Below are 18,282 nucleotides of genomic sequence, written 5' to 3'. Positions count from 1 at the left end.
AAATTTAGAATAGTTTCTACTGTGAGCATCAAAAGAGATGTCATAGAATTGAAATCAGTCTCTTTTTTGAAAAAAAAACCAAAAGGTCAGGTTCTACATGTCCATAGTTTAGTAATAGAGTAATATAGTTATAGCTGCTTTCAGATCTTCTGAGAACCTATTCTCACACAGTGCCACCATTATGGCATTAATAAGACTTCCTGGAAGGGGCTTACTGATGGAAGCAGCTTAACATAGCTGCTTCCGAATTCCTGTTAGACGTTCATCTATCAGACGTCTGGCAGGTTGTTTACCTTACTCTTCGGGCAAAGAATAGAAGGGGAGCGGATTCTGTTGAGCAAGTGCCTTCTGATCTTTGCAGTTTGTGTCTGCGAGGAGAGGGGGGCCAGCTAAGGGCAGAACTACCTCCAAGCTGGGGATCTCCAGCTGCTTTTGCAGCACGAAGTAAGCTCTCTTTTTCTCAGCACAAGGCTTGATTTATTTGATTTCAACACGAGCAGGACTGGTATGCGAGAACTTTAATTGTTTATTCAAATCTTAGCTTCATTTTTACAAGACCTTCTTCCGTTAACCTAGCTAACAAAGAGACACTTAAAATGGCAATGAGCACGCTGAACTGCCTCGTAACAATGCTTATCTTTTGAAACTTTTTGTAAAGTCCTACGGAGCTTTAAAATCTCAAAGGAAAGGGGTGATTTATTACCTCGTTCCACAGCTGTATAGCTGGCCAGTAGAGTTTTACTAATTGCTTGAAGATAAAACTTGGAATGGCCTCAAAACCAAATCTTAATTTGAAGATGCCCCCCTCGGCCCCCAGAAGCACTGGCACATCGCCCATACCTGGCACAAAGTTGCAGCCTCCGTCTCTGCGCCCCCTACTGGTGATCTATTAACGAAAGAATTTTTTCTGAAGGAACTGAATGAGGCTTTTAATACTCAGACAATTAAGGTGGAAGACAAACTTAAAGATCTTAAAGAGGAGATAAAAGAACTTAACGAGGAGTTGTCTGATAAAATTGATACCTGGGTGTCTAAAATCAGAGATGATATGCTGGAGATTGTAAATGTACTGACAGAACATGTTTCCGGAATTGAAGATAGTCTAGACTAGAGGATCTTAATGAAGCCAATATTAATTTGACATCGAAAACAGAGGTGGTGCAACTAAAAGTTGAAAATGCTGAAAAAGAAATTATTATGATACAGTACAGACAAATGGAGCTGGCATTAAGAGTAAGGGGGTTGTGTGAAGAAAAGCAGGAAAACCTGAAACAGATTTTTTCAGAAGCCTTTGATAGTCTGTTGGGAAGACCTGGGGCTAATTTTGACTGGCAAATTGATAAAGTTTATCGCGTTAATTCTTGGCTGGCAAAGCAGAAGCAGCTCCCTCGAGACATTGTTATATATTTTACCACAAGAGAGCTCAGAAATACGATATTACAAGAGTCTTATAAAACTAAGCTCCAAATTGGGGGTCAGGACTTGACTGTTTTGAAAGAGATACCACCTCAAATGTTAAGAGCCAGGAAAGATTATGCTTTTTTAGTTGAAGGGCTTAGAAATCATCAGATACAGTACAGATGGGACGCACCATTTGGCATTATACTCACATTTGATAGGCGAAGATACCGTCTCAACTCAGTATGGAAAGCTCGAGAGTTCTACCACAATATTTTGAAGGCTGGACATCCTGAACCATCTGGACCCAGAGAAAGACCACAAGAAGGACAAGATAGACAGCAAACCACACAATTACCAGATAAGATCATCTCTCTCTCCTAGAAGCGCAAGGAGCTATGGAACAAAGACCAAACAGTATGATTACCAGACGAATGGAGCAACAAGCCAAAACGCAACAACTTCAACAATCACCTGCTATCGGTCAAGAAGCTACAGGAACCAGTCCAGAAGCAGTGGGAGGAGCCAGGCCAAAGGTTAAACAGGCTATGCAGGAGGGTCTAAAAAAGCTTCAGGAAACCAAAGATGACAATTAAGATTCTAACATGGAATGTCAATGGATTGAACTCTCCACAGAAGTGAAAGAAAATATTTCACTATCTTAAACAATTCAAGAATGATATAATTTGTTTGCAAGAAACTCATATTAAATCAACCGATCAAAAATATTTGATTAACCCAAGACTTGGTCAACATTTTGTAGCTTCTGCTATGGAAAAGAAAAATGGCAGATCCCCATGGAAGATACATCACGTTAGATTTGATCTTAGAAGGGAAAAAGACATTGATTTTGGGAATTTATGCTCCTAATCAACAACAAGATGGATTCTATAGTAATCTTCATGCTAAATTATTACAGTAGGATTATAGTCTTGCATACTATTGGGCGATTGGAATGGTGTTATAGATACTAAGAGAGATAAGAAAGTTTCTTGCCCAAACACTCAGATGCGAGCAAAGTTACCTAAATCCTTTTTCGATATGATGGATGACTTTGAATTGAGAGATATCTGGCGAGAAAGAAATGCAGAAGAATATGATTTTACTTTCTTTTCTGATAGGCATCAATCCTTTTCTAGGATTGATTTTATATTAATTACTAATGATTTGCTTTCCAGGGTGAAGAAGACAAAGATTGCGGCTAGAGGTTTTTTCGGATCATAACCCAGTTTGGATGGAGTTGGGAGAGGTGGTACAGGCAAGAAGGTCTTGGAGATTGAATGAAAACTTATTTAGATATGAGAAGTATATCAATGATTGTAAAAAATTGCTAACAGAATACTTTGTTTTTAATATGAATAAGGGTACACCTATGGAATTCGTATGGTATGCAAGCAAAGCGTATATGAGAGGAGTGTTGATAAATATAAATAAATCACATAGACATAAACAAGGGGTAAAACGAACAGAATTGGAAGATGAAATTAGGAGGAAAGAGCTAGAGTTAACATTATCCCAGGGGATACAAAGGTTAAGGAAGCAATTACTATATTAAAGGCTCAATTTAATATGTTGATTTCGGATCAGGTAGCGACTAGTTTGTCATACGCAAAACACAATACTTTCTGCAACGGAAATAAACCTGGCAGATGGTTAGCTTATCAGTTTAGGAAACAACGGAATTCTCGAAACATATCTAAATTGATCTACAGAGGGAAGGACGTGTTCCAACAGGATGAGATTCAAAAAGCATCTCATGGGGGGAATTATTCCAGGTTTGATTTCAAAGTAGTATGATTGCACATGTATATTGTTTTCTCTTACAACATGATATTCTCTATGTAATAATATACATGTGATTATATGTTATGGAAATGAAAATAAAAATATTCTTAAAACTAGCTATTTTGAAATAATTCAAATATTCAAAATTTAATGAACTTGGACAATCTACTTTTCTGAGGAAAACTTGATGGAAAACATTGCCTTTGGCTGTTATGTTGGATGAATGAATTTTATATATGTAGGAACTTGTACACCTTGCTTTTTTGAATTAAATAAATTCCAATGCTAATAAAAAAAATAAGACTTCCGCTGGGAGGGGCTTGCTGATGGAAGCTGGCCGTTACAGCTCTGGAATTCTGGTTGCGTTATCTGTCGGATGACCAATCCATCAGCCATCTGACAGCTTGTTCATCTTTTTCTTCGAGCAAAGAAGATAAGGTGAGCCATTGTGCCAGGCAACGTGCCAACCAACCCTTGCAGTTCGTTTCTGGGAGGGGGGGAAGGCCAGCCGAAGGTAGAATTGTCTCTGTGCCAGGAATTCCAGCTGCGATTTGCAGTGCAAAGCAAACCCTCCCTTCCTCTGAACAAAATTTGATTTATTGAATCCAAGGCGAGCGGACCCTGTACACATGAACTGTTAATTGTTTGTATTAAACCTTAGCTTCATTTTTACAAGAATTCCTTCTGATAACTTACTTGCTAAAGAGACATTCAAAATGGCGCCGAGCAGCTTTGTAACACTGTTCATGCTTTGAATTTCTACGGAGTTTAAAACTTCAGAGGAAAGGAGTGATTCTTTCAGAAGCTTTCGATAGCCTGATGGGAAGGCCAAGAGGTAATTTTGATTGGCAAATTGATAAGGTTTATCGCGCTAATTCTTGGCTGGCGAGACAGAAGCAGCTTCCACGGGACATTGTGATCTACTTTACTACAAGAGACATCAGGAATATGATATTGCAAGAGTCCTATAAAACCAAGCTTCAAATTGGGTGTCAGGAACTGACTGTTCTGAAAGAGATAACACCTCAAATGCTAAGATCCAGGAAAGACAATACCATCTTAATTCAGTATGGAAAGCTCGAGATTTTTACCATAATATTTTGAAGGCTGGACATCCCACTCCACCCGGACCTAAAGAAAGAGAACAAGAAGGACAAGATAGACAGCAAACTACACAATTATCAACAAGGATGGATCATCTTTCTCTCTCAGAAGTACAAGGAGCCATGGAACAAAAGCCAAACCATGTGATTACCAGACGAATGGATCAACAATTAAAAAAACAACAATCACAACAAACTCCTGTCACCGGCCAAGATGCTTCAGTTACCAGCTTAGAAGCAGTGGGAGGAGTCAGACCCAAGATTAAACTCCAAGAGGTTCAGATGGCTCTAAAAAAGCTTCAGGGAACCAAAGATGACAACTAAGTTTCTAACATGGAACGTCAACGGATTAAACTCTCCACAGAAAAGAAAGAAAATATATCACTATCTTAAACAGTTCAAGAATGATATAATTTGTTTGCAAGAAATTCACATTAGATCAACTATCAAAAATATCTGATTAATACAAGATTTGGACAACACTTTATAGCTTCTGCTACGGAGAAGAAAAATTGTATAGTTATATACTTAAGAAAGGACATGAAAGCTGAATTAATCGAAGCAGATCCCCACGGAAGATATATTGCATTAGACCTGGTATTAGAAGGGAAAAGGACATTGCTACTGGGAATATATGCTTCCAAACCCCAACAAGATGGATTTTATAGAAAACTTCATGCCAAATTAGTACAGTGGGATTATAGGTCTTGCACAGTACTGGGTGACTGGAACGGTGTTATGGACACTAAGAAAGATAAGAAGGTTTCTCGTCCAAATACTCAAATGCGAGCGAAACTTACCTAAGTCTTTTTTCGATATGATGGATGATTTCGAACTGAGAGATATCTGGCGAGAAAGAAATGCAGACGAATATGATTTTACTTTCTTTTCTGATAGACATCAATCCCTTTCCAGAATTGATTTCATATTAATTACCAATGACTTGCTTTCTAGGGTGAAGAAGACAAAGATTTGTGCCAGAGTCTTATCAGATCATAATCCAGTTTGGATGAAGTTGGGAGGGGTGACACAAGGAAGAAGGTCTTGGAGATTGAATGAAAATTTATTCAGATATGAGAAATACATTATTGAATGTAAAAAATGGTTAACAGAATATTTTGTTTTTAATATGAATAAGGGCACATCTATGGAAATTGTATGGGATGCAAGTAAAGCGTATATGAGAGGCGCTTTGATAAATCTAAATAGATTACATAGACGTAAACAAGGAGTAAAGCGAACAGAACTGGAAGATGAAATCAGAAAGAAAGAGCAAGAGTTAACTTTAAAACCAGGAGATATAAAGATTAAAGAAGCAATTACCATATTAAAAGACAAATTTAATATGTTGATCTCAGACCAGGTAGTCACTAATCTGTTATATGCAAAACATAATACTTTTTGTAATGCAAATAAATCTGGCAGATGGTTAGCATATCAGATTAGGAAAAAGCAAAAATCTCGTAACATAGCTAAATTCACTATAGAGGGAAAGAAGTGTTTCAACAGGGTGAGATTCAAAAGGTCTTCCGTGAATTTTTAACAGAGCTGTATAAGGGAGACAAAATTAATGGTCTAGATATAGAGAGATACTTGGACAAAGAAAAAATACCCATAGTCAAAGAAGAGCAGAGGCAAAGACTGAATCAACCAATAACTCCGGGGAAAATTTTACATGTAATTAAGCAGTTAAAGGCAGGGAAGGCACTTGGTACAGATGGCTTGACAGCGGCTTACTATAAAAATCTACAATTAGAAATGGTAGAACCTCTTAAGGAATTATTTAATAAGATTCAAACGGAAGGTAAGGTACCCCCATCCTGGAAGACAGCTTATATATCCCTGATGCCCAAAGAAGACCAAGATATTACCCAACCAAAAAACTATAAACCTATTTCACTACTTAATGTAGATTATAAAATCTTTAGTAAAATACTAGCAAGTAGGTTAATGTTGGTTATTCAACAATTGATTCATAATGATCGAACAGGTTTTATTCAAGGGAGACAAATGAGAAGTAACGTAAGATTAATTGTTAATGCACTAGAATATTTGGGAAAGAATAACCAAATTTCTGCCGCGTTCATATTTCTGGATGCTGAGAAAGCCTTTCATCGAGTTAATTGGCAATTCCTGTTGAAAACACTGCAAAAAATGCAAATAGGAGAACGTTTCTTACAATCAATTAAAGCAATATATCAAGACCAAATGGCTCAAATTATAGTTCATGGAAGTTTAACAGACTCTTTTCAAATTGAAAAAGGTACAAGACAGGGTTGTCCCTTGTCTCCATTACTGTTTATTATAACTTTGAAAATATTGATGAACCAAATATGGGGCTTGGGGGACCTAAAGGGAATTAAGATTAGGCAGCAAGAATATAGATGCGTGCTTTTGCGGATGATTTGGTTATAATATTAAACCAACCGTAGGAATCTAGTATGATCTTAATGAATATGATTAACCAATACGGTCAAATGTCAAGATTTAAAATAAATCTAGGGAAAACAAAAATACTAGCTATAAATATGAATACTAAACAAAAGGAAGAACTAGAAGGAATGATAGGATGTGAAATAGTTAAGAAGGCCAAATATTTAGGAGTTTATATTTCAACCTCAAACGGGAAATTATATAATTATGAACCACTTTGGATAGTATACAGACAGAGATGAAAAAATGGGACAAGTTACAGTTATCTTTGCTGGGAAGAACAGCAGCAGTGAAAATGAATATTTTACCTAAATTTTTATTTCTTTTCCAAATGCTACCTATACTTAAAAAGATGTGAATCTGTTAGAATGGCAGAAGGGTATTAATAAATTTGTATGGGCAGGAAAGAAGCCGAGAGTAAAATTAAAAATAATGCAAGATATGCGTGAGAGGGGAGGTTTGAAATTAACCAACCTAAAATTATATTATGATGCAGTAGCATTATCTGTAATTAGTGATTGGATTGATTTAACAAATGATAGGATACTTAATATCGAGGGGTATGATCTGGTATATGGCTGGCATGCTTACCTATTATACAACAAAAAAGTGGACAAGAATTTTAAAAGTCATATCTTAAGGAATGCTTTACTGCGGGTATGGAAAAAATATCAATATAAATTAAATGATAAGATACCCATGTGGGCAATTCCTAAATATGCAATAGAAAATATGAACATAGCACAAAAACAGGATATAATTACTTACAGACAGCTTCTTACCCTAGAAAGGGATGTATTACAACTAAAACCCTTAGATGTATTAAAAGAGGAAAAGGTAATTCAAAAGGTAATTCAAAAAGGTTAAGGCATTGGATGGTATCAATTTTCTATTCTTTTTTCCAATATATTTTAGACCAGCGAATGCTGGCTGGGGAATTCTGGGAGTTGAAGTCCAGACATCTTCAAGTTGACAAGGTTGAGAAATGCTGTTTTAGATTGTTTTTGTTAAAGATTTATACTGTGTATGGGTTCTGGGAAGTCGGGGGAGGGAATGCTGGGGGGGTTGGGGGGGAGGGTGGATCGGAGGGATATATATCAGGCTTGACGAGAGGTGTTAGATTTTAATGTAATTTGATTCCACATGTATACTGTCTTCTCTTATTTTTTTCTTCAAAATTAGGATATGTTAAGTATATTGATATGGAAGCGGAAATACACCAATGAGAGGAAGAGTGGGAAACAGAAGGGAGAAGAAAGATGGGAAGAGAGGGATAGGAGAGAAAGTAAGGGGGGAAGATGAGGAGAATGAAGATAAGGAGGAGTGGAATGTAGAGAGGAGAAGGAGAAAGGAAGGGGAAGTAGAGTAGGAAAGGATGATGGAGGGAAGATAGGAAATAGGAGGTAGAAGAAAGAGGTGTATGGAGAGCAGAAGAGTAATAAGGGGTTTTAATTTGGGAGGGGCGTTGATGACAAGAGGAACTGATGTAATCATTATTTAATACTATATGATACTGGCTATGTATAGTATATATGTGATTGTATGTTATGAAAATGGAAATAAAAATATGTTTATAAAGATTATGGCATTAATAAGACCTTCTTTCAACATGAGGGACCCTGGTGGATTTCCTTAGGAAAATAATCTGTTTTTAACAATAAAATCTACACAATAGTCGTCAATATTTGGGTTGGACCTAGGAAACTCCACCCTGTCCTCACTCAGCCATTTACCACATTGGATACTCTGTTAGCCCATCCACATCCAGAGGATTGTTGCCATTTTAAGAATAAACCAAAAGGAGAACTTCAAAGACATAAGCCAGGATAAATATGCAATAGATAAATTAATGTTGATGTTAGGTTGTTTCTAGACCACAAAAAGTCATGCTAGTGCTCATATACCAAACATTTATGACATGAGATCAGAACTGACATTAAATTTTATTTTATATACTGTATACCTCATTCAAATGGGAGATCAATAGATATTAGTCTTGTCTGAAGACTATTTGCTGGGAGACCAATGAGAATGGACCGCTGGGTGAGATAAGCCAGGGGTTTGATCCAGCAGAGCACTGCTTATGTTTAGATTAAATACAGCTCATGTCTCCGTGTTTTACATAATGAAGAAATGTGGTGTGGAAATCAAAAGTCTTGGTCAGCGCAAAATTATTGTATGTGTACAATTCACTCATCCAGTTGAAAAGGAGACAGAAGCTGGTTACTCAGTTTTCATATATGAGAAATATTAACCTGAAACTTAGTATTTCCAAATCTGCATCAACAGATATGCCCCACCCAGAAAGTTTGGTAAGAGGGAGGAGTAGACAGAAAGCTGAAAGTCCACAACAGAAGTGAAAAAGCAAGTGGATCGGAGATTGTATATTCTGATAACTCTGCTAAAGGAAACAGAAGTGACTAAGAAGTACCATACAATAATATCTCTTTTGCTATGTTGTAGGTGGGCCTCAAGTCAGAGATGGAAAGCTTGGAAACCAAATCTATGAAGCCCTCCAAACTGGCGGAAATTGAAGGAATCCCAATGCCCAGAGAAACATTAGAAAATTGGAATCTAATAAGTGGCTTTCAAGCTCGGCCTGATGACCTTCTTCTCTGCACTTATCCCAAATCAGGTAAAGAGGAGTTCATGTGAATTATTGGCTGTGGGAGAAGGAGAACCAGGAAATGAGCTGTGGGAGAAGGAGAACCAGGAAATGTGGATAGCCATGGCAGGTGGATGAATTCTCTGTTTCCTATAGCTTTTCTCCTTCCTTCCTGCTAGGGACCACGTGGATACAGGAAATTGTGGACATGGTCCAACATAGAGGAGATGCACAGAAATGTGCCCGGGCACCCATTACTGAACGGTGCCCCTACATAGAACTTTTCCCTCCAAAGCCCATGCCTTCAGGTGAGTCTCTCAGGCACAGAGGGAAAAAGTAGAATTAAACACTGTACTCTGCAACGTGTGGATGTGTCCTCTGACTTTGCAGGCTTTGAATTGGCATTGGCAATGCCTTCCCCGCGAACCCTCCAGTCTCATTTTCCAGTTCAACTCCTGCCAACTTCCTTCTGGGAACAAAAGTGCAAGGTTAGAACTGGGGGGAGAGAGTGTTATTCAAAGATCTGAAATTTATTAGAATTATCGCAGGTGATTTTTTTTTTAAATAATTTTTTTTAATTTTTTTTGTTACATAAACAACACATGCCCACAAAAGTGGGGGGCGGGAATGAAAACAAAAAAGAACAAAAAACAAGACAGAGGAAAAACAACAACAACAACAACAAAAAAAACACAAGTATATGTTATAAAAAAGTATATCAGCTGGTTACAACAAGTTTTTGTGCATCTCTTCCATTAATTCGTATTAATTCAAATATCTTAACTCAAATGTTTACCATATTAACATCATCAAACCTCCACTTTTAGTTGACTACAGTTATTTAAACATTATGCCAAAGATTTAATCCATAACCACATGCTAGCATTTCATTTACTTGTTTATAAAATCCTCCATTGACATCAAATCCTCATATCCTGTTTTAGCTAAACATCCATAATATTTAATACCAAAAATTCCAACCTCCATGTATATAGTTTATTATCATTCTCCTTTCTTTATGTAATTATATCGTATATCATAGCATTTTCCCCATTAGTTAAGATTTAACTGTATATAGTTTTATTTTATTTTTATAGTAATAATTATTTTGATTAATAACCTTTATATATAGTCCAAGAATATTTCTAACCTTCCCTTCTCATATCCAATTATTATTTATCATAGCAACTCAGCATTATATACATTACTATCATTATCAATTATTATTCAACTATATCTATTACAAATGAATTTAACTAGGTTTAGCTAGTTTTAAATTGTATTCTTCCACCTATCAGCCTGTGTCTCTCCAGTAACAAAACCTCCTTAATCCTGTTGCCATTCGTAGGTCGAATTCTCCAAACATCTTTATGAGCAAGTCCATACAAAAAAATCTTTGCACCTTTTTGCTTATGGTGCCTCTCATATAATGCTGCCGTCCTCCATTTATTTCCTTTATCAGCTTGTCTTTAATTCTCAGTGGTGGTATCAAAAGTTTTGCAGATGGTATTTCATAAAGTATAAATTCTTTAATGCTTCTCACTCCTCCTGCGCCCTGTCTTTCGAAGTAAATCTTCTGTGTGGCTGCCCCCCCTTCAGACATTCCATCTTTTTCTCCCTCAGAGGTAAACCAGTTGCCCCGAATATCAGCAAGTTGAAAATCTTTATCTCTGACATCCTTCGTTTGTATTTGAAGAACATTCAAACGTTCAACATTCTCATTTTTTCCTTCATATTTTGTTGCTAGAAACAGCAGATAATCCAGTTTCCTCTCAATTCTATCATGTGTGGCAGATAATTTTTGTAGTGCCGAAGAAATCATTTGAATAGTGGCTTGAATAGACGCCATATTTGTACACAGTTAATATTTTTTCTTTGGAAACTCTGAGGTATTTGCAAGTAAAAACAAGCTGGGAACTGTACAATCTTATCTGATCTTAGACCAATCCAGCCAAGCAATAAAAGTGTCAAGTTGTAAGGAGCCAAATTATAGTGAATTGGTTTACAGCCCACTTGCAGAGGATCAGAGGAGATGTTGGAGTAATCTATCCTTTGTCTGTGTAAATAGCATTTAAAACATTTAAAAAATAGGGTAACCACCGTCCATAAACCAATAAAGAGATCGAAATCGCCGCTAGATTTTTCTGTTCTTTGATTTAAATTAGCTTGAATTTTTATGCGGACTGTCTTTCTCTGAGTAATAAAATCACCTTACCAGCTGGAAACACTTCGCCATTCTTTGGAGCTATCTGCAGTTTCAGTTAGCCTTATGGCTAATCTGGAAGTCACTGGCAAAGGAGGTTAAATTCCAAGCCCCCAGAGACTTTGCGAACGTCTCTGGGATCACTAGATCTCCTCCTACCTTTCACTGTCTCTCCGGGACAGCTTGGGTCCAAAAAGGAACCGTCCAAGTGCTTCGGAATAGGGGAATTTCAGGAATAGCCTGAAAATCCGTCTTCTCACTGCTAAGCCCCGCCTTCTTCCTGAATTATCGCAGGTGATATTGAAAGATTTGGAACTCTTTACTCAGGTGTAGGGTTTCATTGTGTAATGCTTTCCTACCTTACAGCACAGCACAGGCACTCCACTTTTTCAGAACATTTGTTCTGAGGTGAACAAGATCTGCTTTCCAATCTGGTACTTGTTGGACTACATTGCTCACTACCCCCATTCAGCACAACGTGGTAATAGGTGGCATTTGCATTTGAAGAATAGCTCAGGGAAACAGGAATTAACTATGTTTGAACAGCCCAAAGTTTCTAAATGTTTTGCTTCTCTCATAAACATTTCACTTGGAGAAGATGATATCACTGAACCTAACCTGACTCAGAATTTAATCTGATGCACATTTGATCTTGGAATCAATTTCCATTGCCAGGGTTCTGTTCTACATCATTGTAGGACCTGCCACAATTTAAACCTCTAAATAGAAATGATGCTTGGCTCCATTTGTTGAAAAAAATATAGTTTATTGGAGATCAAGTGCTACTACAAAGACTGAACTGAGAATCGTGTGCCAAAATCCTTAAATTCTACTTTTACATCCCTTAACTCTCTCAGATTGCCCATCCTGATATAACTAATCAGGTTCAAGCAATGTGTTTCCATAACAATTAGTCCAAGCGCAGTTTGGTATGCGGCCCACTCCTTCTTCCAACTGGGTGACCTTGAGGCAGTGTCTCAAGGAGGCACAGTGTTTACTTTCATTTCCCCAAGCATTCCCCAATTCAGAGTGGTGAAGAACAAGCAACCATAAGGTGGCAGCTGACCAGTGGTGGGTTTCAAAATATTTTAGAACCTATTCTGTAGGTATGACTAGTTTTGTGGGAGTGGCTCAGTGGTCATGTGACTGGGTGGGCATGGCCAACTTGGAAAATGTGGTGAAAACAATGCTCTTGCTTAGCAACCAAAATTGTGCCATCAATTGTGGTCATAGGTTCTCTTCCTTTCTTTCTCTTTCCTTCTTTCTCTTTTTGTTTCTCTCTCTTTTTCTTTCTATCTTTGTCTTTCTTTTTTCTCTCCCTCTCCCTTCACTACTTCCTTCCTTTCTTGTGTGTGCATCTGTCACTTTCTTTCTTTCTTTCTCTCTTCCCTCCCTCCTTCCTTCTTTCTTTCTCTCTCTCTTACTTTCTCTCTTTCTGTGTCTCTTTCTTTTTTTCACTTTCTTTTTTTCTCTCTTTCTTTCTAAATCACTCTAACGTTTGATGACAGCAGTCACAAGTTTAGGGTGAATTAAGTCTTTCTCCAAAACCTAAACTTGGATTTCAACAAAAACCTCTGGGTCAGCATCAAGCTAACGTTTTGACTTTTATCCAGAGCCCAGCAGCTTCAAAGGTTTGTGACAGACCACGTCTCTCCAGTTTAGATTTCCCAAATAGTCCTGACAACCAGGAAACCATGGGTGTGTGCCTCCTCTGAACCCTCAGCCACCCTTGATACTACAAGAGGACTTATTGATACTCAACTATCATGGGCTTTGGGAGAGTGGCCACCACGAGGGATGGAAAGCAAGCAAGGCTAGGAGGCATCAGAAAGGAAGACTAGGATGAGGGATGTCTATGGGGATTCTTGGTCATCCAGGATATCCCAAAGATACGTTTTTTTCCCCAAGAGGCAGCTGGACTTTCTGCTTTTTCTTCGAAGACCTTTCATTTCTTCTCCAAGAAGCTTCTTCAGCTCCTCCAGAAGCTTCCTCAGAGCTGAAGAAGCTTCCTGGAGAAGAAGCAAAACATCTTCAAAGAAAAACTAGAAAGTCCAGTTGCCTCTTTGAGGGGAAAAAAGCACCTTTGGGAGAAACGAATGAGGGCACCCAGTCCTAGCCTGGGCCCATCGGGTCCGGGCATCCATCCCAAGGAAGGACTCAACCCAGCTTGAAAAAGGGCCCATGCCCCACAGCCAGCCAATCTGCAAAAGTGCGGAGGTGGGCACGGGGGAGGGAGGTGCATGTCCCACATTCAAGTCCAATCACGCCCAAGTTCCCCCAACGTAGTTCCCAGACATGGGGGGGGGATAAGTGGGGGGGCGAGGGATAAAAGATGTGGGTATGGGTACCCCCTCCCCTGCAAAAAAGCATCCCCACCTTTGCATCAGGCAGTCTCTTCAACCCTCGGCTGCGCTGCGCTTTTGCAAACCAAGCCTGCCCTCAACTAAAGCGGGTGGGTGGGCAGCCGCCATTGCTACTCATGTTGTTGCCGAGCTCATGAAGAGCCATGCTCATGCTGGCGAACCAGAGGGCAGGGGGAAGAAGTTTATCTTCTGCCTTACGACCTCCTCTCCTCCTCCTTTACCCAAGACGCAGCTAGCGGGGAAAACCCCGTGATGGCCCAGGGCCAAGATGCCCCATTTTAAAGTTGAGCCCTTTTCTGTGCCAACTGGAAAGGGGGCCTAAGCAACGGAGGAAGTGGAGAGCCGGGAGGAAGAAGGAGGAAACCCTAGTGAGGGCTGACTGCCACCAATTATAAGCCAGGTTGATCAGGGTGGTGTACTGCTGCCCCTCGTGCTGTGCTTTGCAGCTGCCGGAGCCCCACATGGACCTCTTATGGGGTGTTGGGCAATCTGGTCCTGGGAATCCCCCTCAAAAAAGACCAACCACCTTTTTCTCCGGTTCGTACGGCTTTTTTTTGGGGGGGGGGGTTCTTTTAAAAAACACCTCTCCAGACAATCTTGAAAACCTGAGAGGTTGCTTTGGGAGGGGGACAGACAAGCAGCGTCATTCAAGATCAGCTGGAGAGGCATTTTTTAAAAGAAATCCCCAAAAAAGCCACAAGATATGGAGAGACGGGCGATCTTTTATCGGAGGGAAATCCCCAGAACCAGGTTGCCCAGCGCCCTGAAAAGATCCGCGCTGGGCTCCAGTGGCTGCAAAGTGTGGCACAAGGGGCAGAAGCCCCCGAACCCAGCAGGTAACCTAAGCAAAGGAGGAGGTGGAGAGCTGGGCAGAAGAAGGGGAATGCTGCCCATCTGCTGCCGCTCCCAAAGCAACCTCGCAAGTTTTCAAGATCCTCTGGAGAGGCGTTTTTTAAAAAGAAAATCCTGAAAAAGCCGCAAGATCTGGAGAAACAGGTGGTAGATATTTTTGGGGGAGAGGAAATCCCCAGAACCAGGTTGCCCAGCACTCCAAAGAGGTCCGTGCAGGACTCTAGCGGCTGCAAAGCCGCAGCATGAGGGACAGAAGTCCCCAAACCCAGTGGGGCAATGCAACTCCAGCAGTAGTGGCACGGCTTGTTGCAGCAGAACGCTGTCCTGATCAACTTACCTTATGGAATCCTCTGCAGCCTGTTCTGCATGGAGTCAAATAGGCCACCCTTGCTAGAGTTTCTCCCTTCCTCTGCCGAGCTCTCCACCTCCTCCTTTGCTTAGGCTCCCCGCTGGGTTTGGGGGCTTCTGTCCCTCATGCCATGCTTTGCAAGCATGGTGAGGTGGGGAGAGAGATCAAGTGGCAACTGGGTGGGGGGAGCGAGAGGCAGAGATAGGGAAGGGAATGTTCTGGTACGGTGCCACCGGATGAATGGGTACTAAAAGGCACGCTAAATCTGATGAATGGGTACGCACGTACCATACCGGCAGAAACCCACCCCTGCAGCTGACATATATTTGATATGAATTAGGGCATTTTCCCTTTTTCCCTTGATTGTTACAAAACTTCTTAATGTTGTTACATAGTTTGGGTAATGAAACATTTGCAAGAAAACAAAGACCACAAAGGATTCCGCATTGTTATAATACTTTGTCCATAACAAGGTACATAAATCTGGGAACTCATTCTGCCCTCCTCACCAAGGTTGCTCTAATGCTAAATCATTTGCCTGGGAACAAATGAATGATTAAATTAAAGCTCTCTAACTTCTAAGTAACATTGGACTTGCTTACTATCTGAAAGGGAGTTCACCAGTGGTGGGTTCCTCCCAGTTTGGCCCTGTTCGGCCGAACTGGTAGTAGCTTGGCGGCCTGCCATGTCCCCGAACTGGTTCTGCCAGTGGTGCTGTTGGCATTGCCATTTTGTTTTTGGCTTCTGCGCATGCGCAGAGCAATTTTCATTGCACTGCGCATGTGTGCAGCATGCATCAAGCACGTGCGCAGCGCATCGCTGAGTGAACTGGGAGTAGAGGCTGCCACAACCCACCACTGGAGTTCAACCAAAGCCCTGACCCATCAAATAGTCCCTGTAAATTGAGTTTCCATCAACTTATATTCTTCATAAGTTTTATTTTCACAGATCATTTATGTAGCCAGAAATCCCAAGGACTGTGCTGTCTCCTATTTCTATTTCCATCGCATGCTTAAAACATTTGATGATCCGGGAACGTGGGAAGATTTTCTGGAGAATTTCATTGCTGGGAAAGGTAAGTAGAAGCTATTTATGTAAAGAACAAAGCTTCTTACCTGCATGTTTTAGGGGAGTAGGTGATCTTGATAACCCTTTCATTGAATTTTATAACACAGGAGACAAGTGGAACTTTCTGGTTAACAACACACATGGTGAGGAGTGAACAACTTCTTGGAAAAAAAAAGATAAAAATACAGGAAAAGCCCATGTTAACTATTTTCTAGATTTACAGTTTGGGAATATGGCTGAAGCAGATTTGGATACTATATATCATTTTCTAATTTCTAATATGATTTTTTTCTTCTTTTTTCTAAAGTTGCTTATGGCTCATGGCTTGACCATGTTCGTGGTTGGTGGGAGGCTAAAGACCATCATTCAATTTTGTACCTCTTTTATGAAGACATAAAAGAGGTAAGCATCTCTCAGACATTTCTATATACAGACATAGAAAATCTGAATGCCTTATGAATTGGACAATGTAAACATGAATGTGATTTGGACAAAGAGAACATTATTTTGGGAAAAGCTAAATGAGTGGAATGAAAAGTTCCTAATGATGTCAACAAAACACATGGAGTGAGAACACACTGAAATATGTTCTCCTCAACAAGACTTTCTATAAGATGAGACTAGATTCTCACAATCTAATTCACGTTATGTCTCGTTCTAATCTTTCTTTTCCTTCCCAGAATCCAGCTCAGGAAATCCAGAAAGTAGCTCAGTTCCTAAACATAGAGCTTTCAGAATCAGTCCTGGATCAGATTGTGCAACACACCACGTTTGAGAGAATGAAAGGCAACCCAATGACTAATTACCGCGACATGCCTTCAGTTATCATGGACCAAAATGTGTCACCCTTTATGAGAAAAGGTGGGAGAGTAACTAGCTGCATCTGATGGGATGTGTTGTGTTGTGTTGAGCAGTTGGAAAAGTATAGTATACTGTGGACCAGAATAGTTCCCCAAATAACTAGAAAGAGGTGACAAGAGAGCCTCGGTGGTGCAGTGGTTAGAGTGCAGTATTGCAGGCTACTTCTGCTGCCTGCTGCCTACCTGCAATTTGGCAATTCAAATTTCACCAGGCTCAAGGTTAACTCAGCCTTCCATCCTTCCAAGGCAGGTAAAATGAGGACCCAGATTGTTGGGGGCAATAGGCTGACTCTGTAAACTGCGTAGAGAGGGCTGTAAAGCACTGTGGAGTGGTATATAAGTCTAACTGTTATTGCTATTGCTAAAATTAGAAGGACTTCTTAGCAGTCAAATTGGTTGAGAAAGAGTGCAGAAATCTGTTGTGTCAGAAGAGTGTTTCTCGGCCTTGAGCAGGCTAAGTTGTGTAGAGTTCAACTCCCTGAGGTCTACACATTTTAACATGGCCAAGAGTGAGAAGCACTGGGTTTAAAGAAAAAATGCTGGAAATTCAGATTGTTGAGGTTTTTCCCTTCTTTCTCTAAATTGTTTTACTCATCACTAGGCACCGTAGGGGATTGGAAGGACCATTTCACAGTGGCTCAAAGCGAACGGCTTGATGAAATCTGCACTCAACAACTAGGCAACACTGGCCTGAAGTTCCGCGCAGAGCTGTAAACGGACCTTCAGAGTGCCTTCAAAGAAAGACTTCTTCATCAACTAATTTCTACTTGAATTAAATAAAGAACTATGAATTTGCAAGCAATGGTGGAAGGTCCTTTTGTGATGGGTGGGCTTGCCATTTTATAAGCCTTTCTCTTGGAAAGGAATTGCCCTGAGATGAATGGAAAGAGTTAACCTCATAATCACTCGCTCTGATGATGAGATAAAGAATGAGGACATTTTATTTGAATAACCTTGTCCTTTCCCCAAAGATGTCAGAGAGGCACACACAATTTGCACTTTACTCTTACATAAATTCAGCTTGTGCATTATGGAAGAAAAAAAAAAGAGTAAGAAAATAAAGATCTAAATTATAACCAAACGTAGCATCTCATTCTCTCCATGTCCTGGTCAGATTTCTGTTGGAAGAAAAGCATGCGGCAAATGGCCATTATCTACAAATCTTACTAAATTAATCTCCAACTGTTACTCTGTTGGTCCTGCTAACTAAACAAACACTCATTTAACAACATTTTTTCAGCCTTTTGAAGTTACAACAGCTGC

General features: G+C 39.8%; 1 protein-coding gene across 1 annotated transcript; it reads left to right on the top strand.

Moving 5' to 3' along the window:
- Positions 1–9,185: 9,185 nt before the first annotated feature.
- Positions 9,186–18,094, top strand: LOC148046289 (sulfotransferase 1C2-like). Its single transcript, XM_087713783.1, has 7 exons — positions 9,186–9,354; positions 9,504–9,632; positions 9,715–9,812; positions 16,040–16,166; positions 16,467–16,561; positions 16,840–17,020; positions 17,621–18,094. Exons 1-7 carry the CDS (start codon positions 9,201–9,203, stop codon positions 17,731–17,733), a joined length of 897 nt encoding a protein of 298 aa, XP_087569909.1. The 5' UTR covers positions 9,186–9,200; the 3' UTR covers positions 17,734–18,094.
- Positions 18,095–18,282: the final 188 nt, after the last annotated feature.

Source organism: Thamnophis sirtalis, unplaced genomic scaffold (assembly GCF_051295495.1).
Source record: "Thamnophis sirtalis isolate CommonGarterSnake01/CBP01778 unplaced genomic scaffold, rThaSir2_p1.2 scaffold_4, whole genome shotgun sequence".
Taxonomy (NCBI): domain Eukaryota; kingdom Metazoa; phylum Chordata; class Lepidosauria; order Squamata; family Natricidae; genus Thamnophis; species Thamnophis sirtalis.
Note: the sequence above shows the minus strand (reverse complement) of the source record. Positions and strands in the feature narration are given on the sequence as shown.

Excerpts from the sequence above, each read along its gene's own strand:
- LOC148046289 (XM_087713783.1), top strand. The coding sequence starts at position 9,201 with ATGGAAAGCTTGGAAACCAAATCTATGAAGCCCTCCAAACTGGCGGAA. Across the intron at positions 9,355-9,503 it reads CTGCACTTATCCCAAATCAG|GGACCACGTGGATACAGGAA; the intron begins GTAAAGAGGAGT and ends CCTTCCTGCTAG. Across the intron at positions 9,633-9,714 it reads TCCAAAGCCCATGCCTTCAG|GCTTTGAATTGGCATTGGCA; the intron begins GTGAGTCTCTCA and ends CTGACTTTGCAG.